Source organism: Rhipicephalus sanguineus, chromosome 9 (assembly GCF_013339695.2).
Source record: "Rhipicephalus sanguineus isolate Rsan-2018 chromosome 9, BIME_Rsan_1.4, whole genome shotgun sequence".
NCBI classification, from domain to species: domain Eukaryota; kingdom Metazoa; phylum Arthropoda; class Arachnida; order Ixodida; family Ixodidae; genus Rhipicephalus; species Rhipicephalus sanguineus.
The window spans coordinates 10,437,053-10,454,488 of record NC_051184.2 but is presented as its reverse complement, the minus strand read 5'-3'; the positions used below and the strand labels follow the sequence as shown (position 1 = coordinate 10,454,488).

Genomic DNA, 17,436 nt, shown 5'->3' with positions numbered 1-17,436 from the left:
TCATGTACAGGCACACATACAAACGCACGCACAACCATACATAAAGTATGGCTTAACGGCCCCGCCCCACCCCCGAAAAAAATTTCTGGCTACGCTACTGTTGCCATGGTACGACACATTTGTGCAACCTATTCTCGTTAAATCGGTACTTCGCGCAAAAATTGTCCTTTGTGATAGAAGTTTTGTGTGAATTATAAATATCAGCTTTGTAAAACTGTTAATTGGGGTTCCTACAGTGGAAATGCGGTGAATAAAATCTCTGACCATAGAGTAACGGCAGAAGTAACGTCCGTTACTTTTATAGGGTAACTGTAACGGTAACGCGTTACCTTTTTTAAGAGGTAACGTAGGGCGGTAACGCGTTTCTTTTTTGTTAGCGTAACGAGTAACGTATTTAGTTACATTTTTTTCGGTAACGCCTACAACACTGGCGTAAAGTACGTAACGTTTGAGGCGTAAATGTTGGCGGCCCGCGACTTTTACGACAACTACTGATGCGACCGTTACGTACGACCAATGGGCAAAGCAGTTTCGGTTTTCATTTTCCGTTCATGGGGCTTCCGTCCTTCCCATATTCCGCGTCTTCATGCGCGTCTTGCAAGTCATGCAGTAGCTTGTCTGTGCAGTTGGTTTTCCGGTGTTTATTTCGTTGCATGCCCGTGGCCTGCAATCATGACCCGTAGCCCAGCCAACCCAGCCATGGCCAAACGCGCGAACCTTGCTAGGCTGCAACAATTGTAGCGAGGGCGCAACACATTTTAAGAACGGTGATTGGCTCGTCGTAAAAAAACGTGCCTTACCGAAAAGCTCAATGTGAACATACTAGGTCGTTAGCAACGCAAACGGACGATGCAGCTGTTACGCGATACGACATTTGTGACAGATGCGACTGTAGTCTGAGCACGGCTTAACGCTACAAAAACTGACATCGGCAGTGTTGACCCGACGAATGGAAAGAATAAAAATTAGGATCCTTGCAGGAATCGAACCCAATCATTCTGCGTGGCAATGTGATATTATGCCACAGAGCCACGCCAGCTCTACAAGCTGTTTGGAAAACAGCCTATGCAGGCGTAATGTCGTTGCAACGTCAAGTGTGGTTGTGGTGCTGCCCATCTAATTTTACAAGAAAGCAATAAACACGACATATGTACTCCTACGATACAGGCGTCATATCAGATTAACGTCTGTGGTTCCATTGTTGGCTCCGCTTTTATAGTAGTCTAATAAACTTTACATTCTGGAAACAAATAGCGCGAAAAAACGTGGGACTAGTATAAGAAAGCAACAGGACAAGCGCATACTAACAACTGAACCTTCATTAAAAAACGAATGTATTTATACCAAGCAAACCACACGTTCACCATGCACAAAACCCAAACCTCAGATGTGCGCATCCAGATACCCTATCTCAACTTTGTTCAAAGCAAGAGAAGGTTTAGCCACACAGTTATCCCCGCCTTTCCCAATAAAGAAAGCCTCCATAAGCTCACGTGCCGTCTGGTCACGATGGCGTGCAAGCACTTTTGCATCAGTCAAGACCGGCGTGCAACCACAGTCACGGCAGCGCAGCGAGAGGTTAGACGGCGGCTGCTCTATCAAAGATAACCGGTGGTCCTGCAAGCTAGCATTCAGACAGCGGCCTGTCTGTCCAATATAATATTTACCGCAAGTGAAAGGCACTTCATACACAACTCCTTTGCCGCACGCTGAAAGGCTGTCCCTGTGTTTTACCTTGCACTCATGCCATTTATGCGCAGTCCCGTCCACCTTCCTTTCCACAGCAGCGCATAATCTACCCATCTTATTTCTAGCTGAAAAGACAACATCAATCCCAAATCTCGCACCAACCTTCTTAAGACGATGTGAAATATCATGCAAATAAGGAATACTAGCAAGCACTTTCCTCTCACGTACCCTTTCACAAACAACATGGCCTCTGAGCTCAGATTTAAGGTTCCCGAGCATCTTTTCACACACTCGGCCCAAAATAGCAACACGGTAGCATGCCTCACGGAGCCTATCCAGCTGCTTAGTGAAACTTTCACACAACAAGTGAGGGCAAGTCTTCTTAAGAGCTGAGGTCAAACAGGACATCGCAATGCCATTCTTCACCAACTTAGAATAGCTAGATCGGAAGTCTAAGATAGGTTTCACTGATCGCGGGGAATACAGCCAACAGTTGTGTGTGCCTCCAAAATGAATGGACAAGTCCAAAAACTGAATAATAAACTTTACAGTTGTATTTCTATGATTCAGCAAGCTATATTGAAGCATTGCTCGACCCTGGAGGAATACATTAACGAAACTTACGATGATAATCACATGATTGCACCATAATGTGCACTTTGTTTCGATCATACTGACGTATGTACTGTAACGTGAGGGCTGACTGTACGTCGCACCATAAGTTACCCTTTAACCGCCAGCGTTGTCGACGTGCCTCGTAAGCCCAAAAACACGTCGATCCACCTCGTAACGCTTCACTCAAGGCCTATAAAAAAAGCCGGCAGATCCCACGCACCGTGGGAATCAATGTAATTCGATAATAATATCTGGGGTTTAACGTCCCAAAACCACGATATGATTGTGAGAGACGCCGTAGTGGAGGGCTCCGGAAATTTCGACCACCTGGGGTTCTTTAACGTGCACCTAAATCTAAGTACACGGGCCTCAGACATTTTCGCCTCCACCGAAAATGCAGCCGCCGCGGCCGGGATTCGATCCCGCGACCTTCGGGTCAGCAGTCGAGCGCCATAACCACTAGACCACCGTGGCGGGGCTCAATGTAATTCGAAGCAGTGTTGCGACCGGCCTTTGGAGGCACCAGAGACTCCGGAGGAAGAGGCTGGAGGAAGGCAAACTTAAAGAAAATGGGCGCGCGTGCTCTCCCACAAGATAGATAGATAGATAGATAGATAGATAGATAGATAGATAGATAGATAGATAGATAGATAGATAGATAGATAGATAGATAGATAGATAGATAGATAGATAGATAGATAGATAGATAGATAGATAGATAGATAGACAGACAGACAGACAGACAGACAGACAGACAGACAGACAGACAGACAGACAGATAGATAGATAGATAGATAGATAGATAGATAGATAGATAGATAGATAGATAGATAGATAGATAGATAGATAGATAGATAGACAGACAGACAGACAGACAGACAGACAGACAGACAGACAGACAGACAGACAGACAGACAGACAGACAGACAGACAGACAGACAGACAGACAGATAGATAGATAGATAGATAGATAGATAGATAGATAGATAGATAGATAGATAGATAGATAGATAGATAGATAGATAGATAGATAGATAGATAGATAGATAGATAGATGCTCTCAAAGTCGCAGAAGTTTGCTAAGAAATGCTTCGCATTTAATACGTTCCAACGAGGCCGACTTGCAGTCCCAAAAGGGGACCTTCGCAATGGATGCAGAAGTGAGAATGAAACGATGACGCGCGTCTCACTACGGTTTAGTCCCCGGCTTTCCACGTGTCAAGGCGGAACCGCTCCTATGGAATGCAGCATCAGGGGCCTTCGGCCGCCATTATCGTCAAAAACGTGAATGGCCGAATGCCTGCACTTTGAACACATGACGCGACTGAGTACAGGTATGGAGGCAGACCCCTTCGAGGGCCCTTTTCGGTTCCCCTTGCAATAAACTTGAGTTTTCAGTCAGCGCCACCACATTACTTCAGATACTCCATGATTTTCGAGTTGCCTAGCGGCGGCGAATGTTCGAATTTTGAGAGTTATGATGGTGAACGCGTTGAAGCGGAGCCAGCCAAGGCGATGCTGATGATGGAATGTATCGCCATTTTGCCAGAGTTGCCTACGCTTCACGGTTTGCACTCTTTTGCCAGCATCAGTACTGCCGGTCGACACGTGCCAACGACGTCATGCGTGACGTTTCTGCTCAAGTCGCGAGACCACCGAGGTGACTCTCCCGGGAGAGAGGGGAACAAATTACTGAACCAGGCCCGCGTCGCAGTGAAACGAGGTTTCAAGTGACCAAACAAGTTCACCAAACAAGACCAAACAGTTTCAAGTTCACCAAACAACATACGCTCTCTCAAAAGATTGTGTAACTCACCGCTCCGTCCTGTCAGCGCCAGCTCATCAGTCGTGTCGGCTTGCACGGTGAGCAGCTGAAAGTGTCACGGATGGATATATCAGTGAAGTTACGAAGGTGGAACTCATTTCTAGGCTTGTTTGACCAAACGAGCCCACTATAGGAACAATAATGTGAAACATTAAATCATTTTACACGTATTCTTTCTGAACTTTATCGTCGTTAATTTCGCCACCAGGGGCAACTACGAGAAGATGCAATGAAGATCAATGTTTCATGTTTCAATTCTGAGTGGAACCGCCAGCCCGTCAACGTCAGTGTGACGTCATGAATTTCAATGCCTTTTTGAGTATTTTGGCCACATTGGTTTAACGAATTTTTCTGAAATGTGCTTAGTTAACACTTCGTGTCCTTTAGAACACAACGTATGTCATTTCTTGCGACAAACGATTACGTAGGCCCTTTCAAACGCCGTCAAAATATATGATGTCACGGCGAGCTTGTCCGACTGCTCTCGTTGCGGTCAGGTGTGTTCGTTATAATGTTCTTCATAATATGTTCGTGTCCTCGGTACGCGGAGCAAGTTTTGGCCGACAGGACAATGGTGTTGTCTACCGCCTTCATCTCGCGCGTACAATTGTTCGCTATACGTGATTGGTAACACTTTTATGTAGATAGTTTGATCAGCACGAAGCATATGGTACTATTTAGGAAAAGCTGCTGCCTTCAGATTTGCGTAATTTCCTTGGTGGTTGCAGTGAAGGTAATGAGACAAATGCTATCAATCAGCCATAACCAGTTGATCATGAGTTCAAATATCGGCGGACTGTACAGTTTTGCGCTTCCCTGAAGTTAATAATAATAATATCTGGGGTTTAACGTCCCAAAACCACGATATGATTATGAGAGACGCCGTAGTGGAGGGCTCCGGAAATTTCGACCACCTGGGGTTCTTTAACGTGCACCTAAATCTAAGTACACGGGCCTCAGACATTTTCGCCTCCATCGAAAATGCAGCCGCCGCAGCCGGGATTTGATCCCGCGACCTTCGGGTCAGCAGTCGAGCGCCATAACCACTAGACCACCGTGGCGGGGCCTTCCCTGAAGTTCAGCTGCTGCGCGGAACATTAGGCCTACTGCCCAGATATGTTCGAACTGCATTATTGCGAGGCCAGTTTATAAGATGAACATTTTTAAAGGGACACTAAAGAGAAGCAATGAATCAGTTTAGATTGATGAATTGTACTTTGAGAACTATAATGTCGTTAATTTCGCCATCATAGGTGCATTAATAAAGGAGACAATTAAGTTCAAAGCTTCATTTTTAAACTTCGCGCCATAATCTCCACGCGTGACTTCACGAATTTCAAAGTGTACTTATCGTAGTTTGGCGCCATTGGCTCAACAAAACTTCCTCAAACTTGTTATGTTAACTCCATGGCTCCCTCAGAAGACAGTGTGCTTCATTTTTACCGTTTAGGAACTACGTAGGCCCTAGTAGGCGCTGTCAAAATATGTGACGTCACGGCGAATGGTGCAGAAACCTCAATGTGGCTTCGCCACCCACATTTTCTTTCGCGCGATTTCTCGCTTACTAAGCGTCTTCTCGCAGCAAGCGTGGTGCTTTGGTATCGTGAAAGATAAGTTTAATAATACGAGAAACATCGTTTTGCTCTTTTGTGTCCCTTTAAGGTCGTGCCGAATTTCGCATTGTATTTTTCTTCAAGTTTCCTTTCGAATAAGCATTTCGTTATTCCAAGACGGCGCGCATGACACTTGCAGCAAACACTGTTCAGTTTTTCGCAGCATGCAGGTGAAGTTAGTGCGCCGAACTTGGTCTCAAGACTTGCACCATTAACTGTGCGGACTTTGATGTCTACAATTATCCACTGGCGGCGTATGAGAAAATTCAAAATGGCTGAACATGCTTCTCGAAAACCATTCAACCCTGAAGGTGTCTTAACAGCTGGCAATGGGGCATACGTTCAGGACTGTCGCTGCCGAATAGTGCTGCATAATCCCATTATAAAATTAGCTAGTTTGTTCGTGTCCAATGGAAATTCAACCAGAGGAATTGAGCAAACAAAAACAAAGAGGATCCTCGCATGTCTTCCGTCTGCTCTTTGTTTACCAACAATATTGCAATTAATTTCATCACTGATGAAATACCACAATCCTTAATCACAGCAACGATGGAGCAGCTCCTTGTTTTGTTCACAACAGTGGTTGAATCAAAGATGTCAGCGCGGTTCGACCTTGTTGACCCTGTTGACATGTCTTCTTGATCCCACCTCCGTGTAATGCAAATTTCCGCGCGCGCGCGCGGGTGTGTGTGTGTGTGTGTGTGTGTGTGTGTGTGTGTGTGTGTGTGTGTGTGTGTGTGTGTGTGTGTGTGTGTGTGTGTGTGTGTGTGTGTGTGTGCGTGCGTGCGTGCGTGTGTGTGTGTGCGTGCGTGCGTGCGTGCGTGCGTGCGTGCGTGCGTGCGTGTGTGTGTGTGTGTGTGTGTGTGTGTGTGTGTGTGTGTGTGTGTGTGTGTGTGTGTGTGTGTGTGTGTGTGTGTGTGTGTGTGTGTGTGTGTGTGTGTGTGTGTACTTTTCGCAAAGACTCCTGGCAGAAATACATCAATGTCATATTTGGCAACGATAGTAATGATCATGTATCAGCTGCCATAAGCTAGGCCTGACAATGCCATGCATTCACAATCAATGCTCGTGGCGGCAAAAATAGCAAGGACAGAAGCAAGATAAAAAGTTGGGCAAATGAGGATACTTTACCGTGTATATGTGCGCCGCTATGATATTGGACGGGAAAAGGTTTCTGCAAAATAGGTGAAAGAAGAAAGCCGTCCTTTTCACAAATCTGCTAACGTATGAAATTTCCTAAGGCAGGCAAACATAAGTGCTCTTAATTATGCCAGTACTCATGAGTCCATGACCAACTGGACAGCAATGTTTTGCTTAAATGTCGCTCAAGACGTGAAGGAATCAGCCGTGTCCTGCTTGTCGAAAAAGCCGTCATTATAGGCCGAAACACACAGGTGTATTTGAAAGATGACCTGATGGATTCGCGTGTTGAAGCTGCATATTCAAGGCGCACTTTACGGGCTATCTCTGCGGCGGGGCATTGGCGGTTCTCTGTGTAACGCCGTCAGTTTTTGAAGAAACGAAGAGCACTTGCCCTTTAAGGTGTTTATTGACTTAGGTGGTTTAGGGACAATCAGCTCACACAGCCTATAGCTGCTCTTAGAGGCTGATGCTGATGATGTTACGGAGCAAGTATCTCCAGGTCATTCAAGGCTCGCAGCTGTACTATACAATATACAGAATGCATAACTTTAGGACGCTAGAAAGACAGGCGCGATGGAGGCGCCAAACGATTTATTGAAACAGGAGATCGAGCAATTCTAGCGCACGCGCAACACAGAAGCCCGACACTGGGTGACTATCTCCCATGTGTGCCTCAAACAAGTGCGCATTGATATCATACAACGCGACAGCGGTATGGCGCACACACGTGGTACCTCCAAGAGCTCACGACCAGTTTTATTACCGCTGCTACATGGTACGGCAACACGCGTAAAATATGGGCAATGAAATGCTTACTCATACGCGCACCAGTAACTCGTATCAGCCGATGCTCATTTTAGAGTGCCATCTTTTCGTGGCACATTTTTGTTTGCTTTCATAGCGTGCCTCAGTGACATGATTTAAATACTTACACACTTTATATGGGATTCTAGTGAAGGTCTTTTAGGCCAGTTTGCAGCCATAATACATCTATGTCGCCATCGGCAACTTGTATGGCACCCTCGCGACACTAAACTCCATTCACGTTACATTGGTATCAATAATAATGCGTTTAAGCGACTTACATTTGTGCATCAGACATTATATCGTGGACAACTGTTTTGCATATATCGCATTCGAGTTAAATTTTCAAGAGGACTAACAGCAAGGAACCATATTGATAATGAAAAACTCAAGAGGTGAGTGAGTCGCCATAAATTTCTGCTTAGTAGTTAAGACTCAGTTCAAATATTGCCTGCCTACAGTCACCGCACTCTTGCGATTGAGTACCGGACATAGGTCAATAGACAGAAATGCAGCGCTCGAAGCCCGAATCAATACAGTAATTGATTCCGCTTTCTGAACGCCGTCATTACAGAACCGACACGAAATGACACGCAGAAAATTATGTCGGCGAGTCACCTCATATGATACTTGCAGCCATAATAGGCGTCAGAATGCTATTCCAATCTGGCGAAACACACACAGACAGTTATTATGGGACAGTTATTTATGACGAGGTAAGTTGTCGTGGGTTCATTTATTTAAGCTTCGTGTGTGTGTGTGTGTGTGTGTGTGTGTGTGTGTGTGTGTGTGTGTGTGTGTGTGTGTGTGTGTGTGTGTGTGTGTGTGTGTGTGTGTGTGTGTGTGTGTGTGTGTGTGTGTGTGTGTGTGTGTGTGTGTGTGTGTGTGTGTGTGTGTGTGTGTGTGTGTGTGTGTGTGTGTGTGTGTGTGTGTGTGTGTGTGTGTGTGTGTGTGTGTGTGTGTGTGTGTGTGTGTGTGTGTGTGTGTGTGTGTGTGTGTGGTGTGTGTGTGTGTGTGTGTGTGTGTGTGTGTGTGTGTGTGTGTGTGTGTGTGTGTGTGTGTGTGTGTGTGTGTGTGTGTGTGTGTGTGTGTGTGTGTGTGTGTGTGTGTGTGTGTGTGTGTGTGTGTGTGTGTGTGTGTGTGTGTGTGTGTGTGTGTGTGTGTGTGTGTGTGTGTGTGTGTGTGTGTGTGTGTGTGTGTGCGCGCGCGCGCGCGCGTGCGCGTGCGTGCGTGCGTGCTATTAAGTGTTCTGTTCTTCGCGCAATTTCAACTTGTTTGGTGAATCTATGAACCAACCAGCCTAACAATATGCCATACTTATTTTTAGCGTTTGTTTTGAAAAAATGCCGCTATAAAATGCGAAAAGACAACAAAATCTCACAACAGGCAAAACAGGCCGCAAGCATGTTCTCACTGAAAGTCGCGGTAAAATCACTTATGTGCTTTTTCCTTTTTTCGTCTTCATACACACCGCTATTTCTATTGCATATTGTTGTACACGCCTAACATCAAGGCAAAATGGCGTTTTGGGGACTAATGGGGCTGCAATAACCATTAATTCATTTAAGGACTAACGGCACCGAATCTAACCGTTGGTCCCCAAACAGCTGTTAGTCCCCACCACATGGGTCGGCAAACTCACTCATGAGTCGACTCACTCACACTCACTCAGACTCAGATCGAGCTGTGAGTCTGAGTGAGTCCGGGTGAGTAATATTTTGGTGAGTGTGAGCCCCAGTGAGTGCGGTTGAAGAAAATATGCGTGAGTCTGAGTCCAAGTGAGGCCGGTTGAGGAAAATATTGGTGAGTGTAAGTCCGAGTGAGCCCTAAACGCCAAATATATTTCAGGAGTGAGTCTGCGTGAGCTCCACCTTTAATTGCCGACCTATATCCCCCGAGCTATCTGCATTACTATCAGCCTTATATCGGCTTACGTTTATACTCAGATATATTCCCACACACCTCAATGCACTAGCGTTCATGCACCACCTCAACGATCTTACTAGATTGAAACCCCTGAAATCTAGTATTTGAAGGTACAAGACCCAAAGGCGTATCGTAGAGCACCCATTATTTGAGATATTGGCCTTCAAGAGCATTTACACCACGATCAGAATAGCTCACATAATGCCAGCGGACTCATGAGTCGACTCACTTAGACTCAGGTCAAGCCGTGAGTCTGCGTCTGAGTGAGTCCGACTGAGCAAAATGTGGGTGAGTTTGAGTCCGAGGGAGTCCGGTTGAGAAAAAGTTTAGTGAGTCTGAGTCGAGTAAGTTCGGCTGAGGAAAATTTCGGTGAATCTGAGTCCGAGTGAGCTCTCCCAGGAAAATATATTTGAGTGAGTCTGAGTGAGTTCCAAAATTTTTGCCGACCTATGGTCCCCACAGATCACCTCAATAAACTAACATTCAGTCGTCACACTTACACCTTACCGGGCAACCGTTAGTCCCCACAGTTGCACCTCGCCGGACGAACGGTCGGTCCACTCAAATGTTCCATTCGGATGAACTTTTTATCCCCAGTTCAAATGATCCGTTAATCCCTGCAGGGACGATTTTCTGCAGTTACTGTTCGCTAGGCTTAATACTTTTTTCGCGTGTTTTTTCTTTCGCGGTGAGCAACAAATGGCTCGGAAAAGAACACGCGAAAAAAATACTTAGTTATGCGTGTATCACTGCTTTCGCAGTCAATGGGACAACGAAAAAGAAAAGTGAGACAATGAAACACTTTATTTTTCTCTATACACATGAAGTTTCTGCTTTCTTTCGTTTAATTCACTGTAAAATGCCCAGTACAGGTCCAGCCGCGTTGTCATCTCGTACAGTCCTTTTTTGTGAAGCTGCACCAACGGAAGCGATAGATGACTGGTATTGCACGCGCCAGTGTACACAGAATTCTGCATGTTGTGTATAACGGCTGCATCCTGCAAAGCATAAAAACATTTAGAATAGTTAGTCACACGAGACAGAGAGGATGAAGACGCACGCACATGGCAAATGCGTTCAAGGTGAAACAAAAACACACGTCTAAATGATGACATGCAAATAATTTCACAGTGATGTCATACATCATCAAAGACGCATTTCGAGACACATAGCGCAACAGTTCAAGTGCGGCAACCATCACGCCGAGGCGCCGCCAACCACCGTGCCGCCAACGAGTCAGCGAGTTTTCTGCGAGCGGCGTCGTACAACTCGAGAAAGCACGTCAGCCGCCGCTGCCGCAAGTGAATCTCGAGCAGAAGAGCGAGCGAACGCGGGGCACCGCCACGAACGGCGCCGGGCGGCTTGTGAGCGAGCGAAGGGAAAACCGACGGTAATGGAGACCAATTTCCAAAGAGTTCCGAAGCGCAGCTAAAGTCGGCTAGCTAAAGCATGCACCCGCCAACCCATGCCGGTGCATTTCAAGCGCGCGACATACAATCGAGCTCGTTGCCTGCGACCGCAATGCGTTTTGGACGAGTCGCAGAACAGCGGCGAAGCCTCTGTCCAATATCGCGAGCTCGCAGCTCATCGCCACGGCGAATCATCGCTGAGCGAGCGTCCGGGCAGCCGACGACAATGGCGGCCAATATCGAGGCGGTCACAAGGCACAGGCGAGGTGATGCCGAAGCCGGCCCTCGTGGTACATTTCGTGCTCGCGATATACAACACAATCGAGTCCGTTACCGGCAATCGCGATCAGGTTCGCGCGCGCGAAAGGTACGGCAGAATAAAGAGCGATCACTTACTTGTGAAAGAATCCAGCGCCGATTTGTGCCCAGAGTCAGATTAAAATCATGAATCCGATAGGCCTACTGTCTTCTCGGCTGCCATTCCCAGCCGGTGGCAACGCAGTGCCATGACTACGCCGGAGATATACAGCGCGGCGTCGCGACGTGCCGAGACCAGCTCCAGACTTCATGGGTGCGGTGAAACGTAAAAGCAGCACCACACGCTCATCCACGCATACGTGTACATCGAAGGCACCGCGGCGTAGTTCCTAGATTGTCGAACTGTCCGAGCGCGACACAACCGCCAACACGCCACCAGGAAAACAAGTGGGAAGACTGACCCAAGAGCGAGGAGGACGATTAGTTCCCTTGACAACGGTTTGCACACCGGAACGTATCTCAGCACACGACCTGCATCTCCCGCGCGGTTCATCCCTTTGCAGACTAACTGGTTTGCACACGGCACGCATCCCTCTGCGATTGCTCCTCAACGGTCTATCCGTTCATCGCGCGCGCCTATTGGGCTCCGTTACTCCTCTTTCGGGTAGTTTTGCCGTAGAGGGTATAAAAAATTCGGTTAAATTTTTTTCGTTGAAGATCACACCCGCGTCTTCGTGCTCAATGGAAGAATGCCAATATAAGGTTTAAACCGCGGATTCCTGGTGCTATAACGTGTTGCTATACGACTGTTAAAAAAAAAACATTTCGGCAGCCTCCGCACACTTAATGAAGGAATTGGGGATAGCGATATATTCCTGTCGAAGGATAACATGCATTGTTGCCAACCGAGACCCCGGGAGCTATCGCGACGTTGATCGTACGCACTTTGCGACCGTCTCTGTCAGACAGGCAAGGGTTTCTTATTTATTTGTGGAATGCGGGCTACGTACAACTGGAGGCTGTCTTTTGCGGACGCCAAGGCATTTGAACTACATGACCTATCACAGAGGGCTTTCTACGTTTAGTGAACAGCGATGCTAATAGGCGAGACTTGTTGAGAGAGGGTATAGTTGATGAACGGTACAAATACAACCATGTACTGCGTGTAGTTCGCGACGCATCGCACGGAATCCTATTGATTTCAGTGCCTGATGAAGTCCAGCAGTCTGTCGATGGCGACATTGGAGAGGCTCATGTTGGGCCTCGGTGTCTCCACGACGTCGAGCCGCACCGTGTTTCCCGGCGAGAGAAAGGCTGCGAGGCCTAGCGCTCCAGCCGCGGCCAGGCACTTGCACACGAGGGACAGGGCCAATGCGCACAGGCCCACGCGGCCCAGCACAGGCGGTCGGCTGCTGCCCAGGGCGGCAACCACGCTGGTGCTGATCAGCGGGAGCGTCACGCCGGACATCATGCGCAAAAACAACTCGCCTGCATTCAGTCAACCAATACAATCACCGCAGATTGAAAGACGTGACATTTTCCACGTACTGTTCACTTTTAAAACTTACTTTTAACTCGCAACTTTTTTTTTCTTTTCATCTCGTTTCCATATTTATTTTTGTTGCGTCTTACTTCTTTCTGTTGAGTTGCTTTGCTGTTTGGTCGGAGAAGAATAATGACGGTGCAGTTAAGTGTGTGTCTGTTCTGTAATCTCACGCATAGGCAGTTTCCATTAGGGGGGTCTCAACCCCCCCCCCCTTCCCCCGACCAGTTGTTCGAGTCCGAAAGAGAACGGGCTCCGAATAATTCGATTAGAATAACAGAGAGCTGAGCTAGTTGGCAAGTATTCATTCTGAAAGAGCACACAGGGCGTGCAAACACAGACACAAGAAAGAAGTCAGGACACCACAAACGCTGTTTGTGGTGTCCTGACTTCTTTCTTGTGTCCGTGTTTGCACGCCCTGTGTGTTTTTTTTAGAATGAATAATTCGATTTTGCCCAGCGCAAGGAACGACGACGACACAACACAGCGCTGCAGCTTGATTTCGCCGCTTACAGCAATATATGTGCGCATTTGACCAGGAAAAAAAATCCGGCAGATCCCACGCACTGTGGGAATCGACGTAATGCGAAGCAGCCAGCAAAGAGCTGCCTACATCGCCTTGTTTGTCTTTGAGCAAAATGAAATCATTCATGACATGGCATCTAGTTCATCATATATCGCCATGCACGCATGCATGCCCAATCTGGTGTATACCATGCCAATGAAACGTGTATTTTGGCATATACAGTGCACGACCCGTCATTTATGTTTATCACGCACTCGTGTCATGCCATACGAATTTTGGTATATATCCAGTTAACAAAACAGCCGGGAGCGCGCCATGACAGTGTCATGTATTTCATACCGTGCATGACATGCATAACATGATTCGCGTGTTAAGACCTGTCATTTATGTCCGTCATACAGTCACATCGCGCAATACCAATTTTGGTGTATATTAAGCTAGTGAAACGGCCGCGAGTGCACTATGAGCATGGCGTGTATATCATTCCACACATGACATGCATGTCATGGTTTTCATGTTACCACCTGTCACTTATGTTCGCCATACAGTCACGTCGCGCAATACCAAGTTTGGTGTATATCAAGTGAGCGAAACGGCCACGAGCGCACCATGAGCGTGGCATCTAAATGATGTCGTACAAGACTTGCATGGCATCATTTTGATGTTACCATTTCTCATTTACTTCCGCATACAGTCGCGTCGCGCATTACCAATTTTGATGTATATGAAGCCAGCGAAACGGCTGCGAATGCACCATGAGCGTGGCATGTAAATCATGACATACATGGCATGCATGTCATGGATTTCATGTGACCACCTGTTATTCATGTTCGTCATACAGTCCCGTCGCGCAATACCAGTTTTGGTGTATATCAAGCTAGCGAAACGGCCGCGAATGCATCATGAGCGTGGCATGTAAATCATGCACATGACTTGCATGTCATGATTTTCATGTTACCACCTCTAATTTACGTTCGTCGTACAGTCGCATCGCGCAATACCAATTTTGGTGTATATCAAGCTAGCGAAACGGCCGCGAATGCATCATGAGCGTGGCATGTAAATCATGTCGTACATGACTTGAATGTCATGATTTTCATGTTACCACCTATCATTTACATTCGTCATAAAGTGGTGTCGCGCAATACCAATTTTGGTGTATATCAAGCAGTCGAAACAGCCGCTAATGCACCATGAGCGTGGCATGTAAATCATGACATACATGACATACATGACATGCATGCCGTGGATTTCATGTTACCACCTGTTATTCAAGTTCTTCATACAGTCACATCGCACAATACCAATTTTGGTATATATCAATCTAGCGAAACTTTCGCGAGTGCGCCATGAGCGTGGCATGTAAATCATGTCGTACATGATATACATGGCATGATTTTCATGTTACCACGTGTCAGTTATGTTCGTCATGCAGAAATGTCTCGTCATACCAGTTTTCCGATACTCCATTCATTTAACGGCCGCGACTGCCCCGAGACAATGTCATGTAAATCATGCTGCACATTACGTGGGTGTCATGATTTGCACGTTCGGACCTGTCGTTATGTTCGTCATGAACTCTTGTCACGCCATACCAATTTTGGCATATATGAAATTAACGGAACGGCCGCAAGAGCCCCAAGGCCATGGAATATAAATCATGCTGTTCATGACATGCATGTCATGATTTTCAAGTTATGACCTGTCATTTATGTTAGTAATAAGGTCATGTTATGCCACACCAATTTTGGTATACATCCAACTAACGAAACGGCCAGGAGAGCACAAAGTCGTAGGCGGCTAGATAGATAGATAGATAGATAGATAGATAGATAGATAGATAGATAGATAGATAGATAGATAGATAGATAGATAGATAGATAGATAGATAGATAGATAGATAGATAGATAGATAGATAGATAGATAGATAGATAGATAGATATATAGATAGATAGATAGATAGATAGATAGATAGATAGATAGATAGATAGATAGATAGATAGATAGATAGATAGATAGATAGATAGATAGATACTCTTTAAGTATCTTTGGTTCTCTAAAACTTGGCTAATCTCGATAACGGCCAAAGAACTGCTGTCTAAGAACACGGCTTTATTTTTTCTTAGCAATATAGATGCCAAGCTGACACTGCCCTTTTTATGGACTGCGTGTGCTTGCATTATCAACCACGCGTTAATTTGGCAGTGTCTGTCCAGAACCCTGCACCCGCGAAAGTCTGCTGAGCAGCCGCATTGTCCACAATGAAGAACAAGATTACTCCCCTGCCTCTGGCGAAGACTTTCGAGTGTGTAAATTTTTGGGCAAATGCCGCCTGGTTAACGAGCGCTTGACAGTGCAAGCACACGCAATTGATAAAAAGAACAGTTCATGTGTTAGCACGGCGTCTATATGCCTAAGAAAAAAAAATGAAATCGTGTTCTTAAAACCCGCTTCTACATTATCACTGCTTCAAAAAAAAATAATATTCGGCCTTCGAAATCTTTGTCAAGATTTGTCTGTGTTCTCGCGCATAATAGGCAGGCTGTGCTTGTTTCTAGATGTTGCCTCAGTGCCGTAAAGACAACGTTGTTAGCACTCATGGTGTCGTTTCTACTCTGTCCGTGTCATACGCGCTGTTATTCACTTCATGAAATTGCTTTCAGTCAGCGGATACCAAAATGTATAGTCGTACGACTGGTGTGACAGTGAAGCCACCAAGTTTAGCTTCCATGCAATTTTGAGGCAGAGTTTGCAGTGTTGGTTTTCTATTTGGTCATGCATAAGAGTAAAGAAACGCACATTTTTCATTCATCATCAGCCTGTCTACACCCACTGCAGGGCAAATGCCTCTCCCATGTTCCGCCAATCAACCCGGTCCTGTGCTTTCTGCTGCCACGTAATACCTGCAAACTTCTTAATCTCATCTACCCACCTAATTTTCTGTCTCCCCCTCACGCGTTTGCCATCTCTTGGAATCCAGTCAGTTACCCTTAATGACCACCGGTTATCCTGCCGACGTGCTACGTGCCCGGCCCATATCCATTTCTTCTTCTTGATTTCAACTATGATGTCCTTAACCCCCGTTTGTTCCCTGACCCACTCTGCTCTCTTCCTGTCTCTTAAGGTTACACCTGTCATTTTCCTTTCCATCGCTCGCTGCGTCGTCCTCAATTTAAGTTGAACCCTCTTTGTAAGTCTCCAGGTTTCTGCTCCGTAGGTAAGTACCGGTAAGATGCAGCTGTTATATACCTTCCTCTTGAGGGATAGTGGTAGATTACCATTCATGATTTGATAATGCTTGCCGAATGAGCCCCAACCCATCCTTATTCTTCTAGTTATTTCACTCTCATGGTTCGGCTCCGTGGTTACTACCTGTCCTAAGTAGACGTACTCCTTTACAACTTCCAGTGTCTCGCCACCTATCGCAAAGCGCTGTTCTCTGCCAAGATTGTTCCACATTACTTTAGTTTTATGCATATTAATTTTCAGACCTATTCATTCACAGCATTTCAGATTTTCAGATTTCAGAATTTCAGATTTTTCATTCACAGCACGGCAAATTCAGACCTTTCACTGAGAGTATCGCTAAGTCGGCGGCCGTGAGCAAGGCGGCATTCAGTGGAATGCATTCTGCATGCACGTACCGGGAAACCCGACGTACACGATCTGTCGCTTGGTCCAGGGGTTGTCGGTGGCACGGATGGCGAAGCCGAGCGCTGCCCCAGCCACGAGTCCGGCGGCCATCAGCAGTGGCAACGGCCGACTCGACACGCCGTCCACCACCTGCTCCGGCGGCGATGCTTCGTCCACTGACACGATCAGTTACCTCGCTATATATATATATATATATATATATATAATGTAAGCACCTAGGCTTAAGTAGACAGGTGTTCTTGCATACCATGCCCATATGCACAATGTTATTTAACATCTAAATGGAACCCATCTGGCGTATGGTACAGGAAAGTCTGAGAAACATGTGAAGTGGTGGCGCTGCAGTTTGTTGGAGAAGTTCTTGTACATGTATGAAGCTCAATGCAACTTAAGGATGTGTTTTTTAATCACGAGGACATCGTAAAGCAAG

General features: G+C 46.3%; 1 protein-coding gene across 1 annotated transcript in view; it reads right to left on the bottom strand.

Moving 5' to 3' along the window:
• Positions 1 to 17,156, bottom strand: part of LOC119404342 (excitatory amino acid transporter 1) — a 73,868-nt gene extending 56,712 nt beyond the window's left edge. The window contains exons 1-4 of the mRNA XM_049419355.1: positions 16,997 to 17,156; positions 12,491 to 12,770; positions 6,874 to 6,916; positions 4,121 to 4,175 (exon numbers count right to left, since the gene is read on the bottom strand). Coding sequence (XP_049275312.1) covers positions 4,121 to 4,175; positions 6,874 to 6,916; positions 12,491 to 12,770; positions 16,997 to 17,096 — 478 coding nt within the window. The 5' untranslated portion in view covers positions 17,097 to 17,156. The remainder of the gene's footprint in view (positions 1 to 4,120; positions 4,176 to 6,873; positions 6,917 to 12,490; positions 12,771 to 16,996) is intronic.
• Between the last annotated feature and the right edge of the window lie 280 nt (positions 17,157 to 17,436).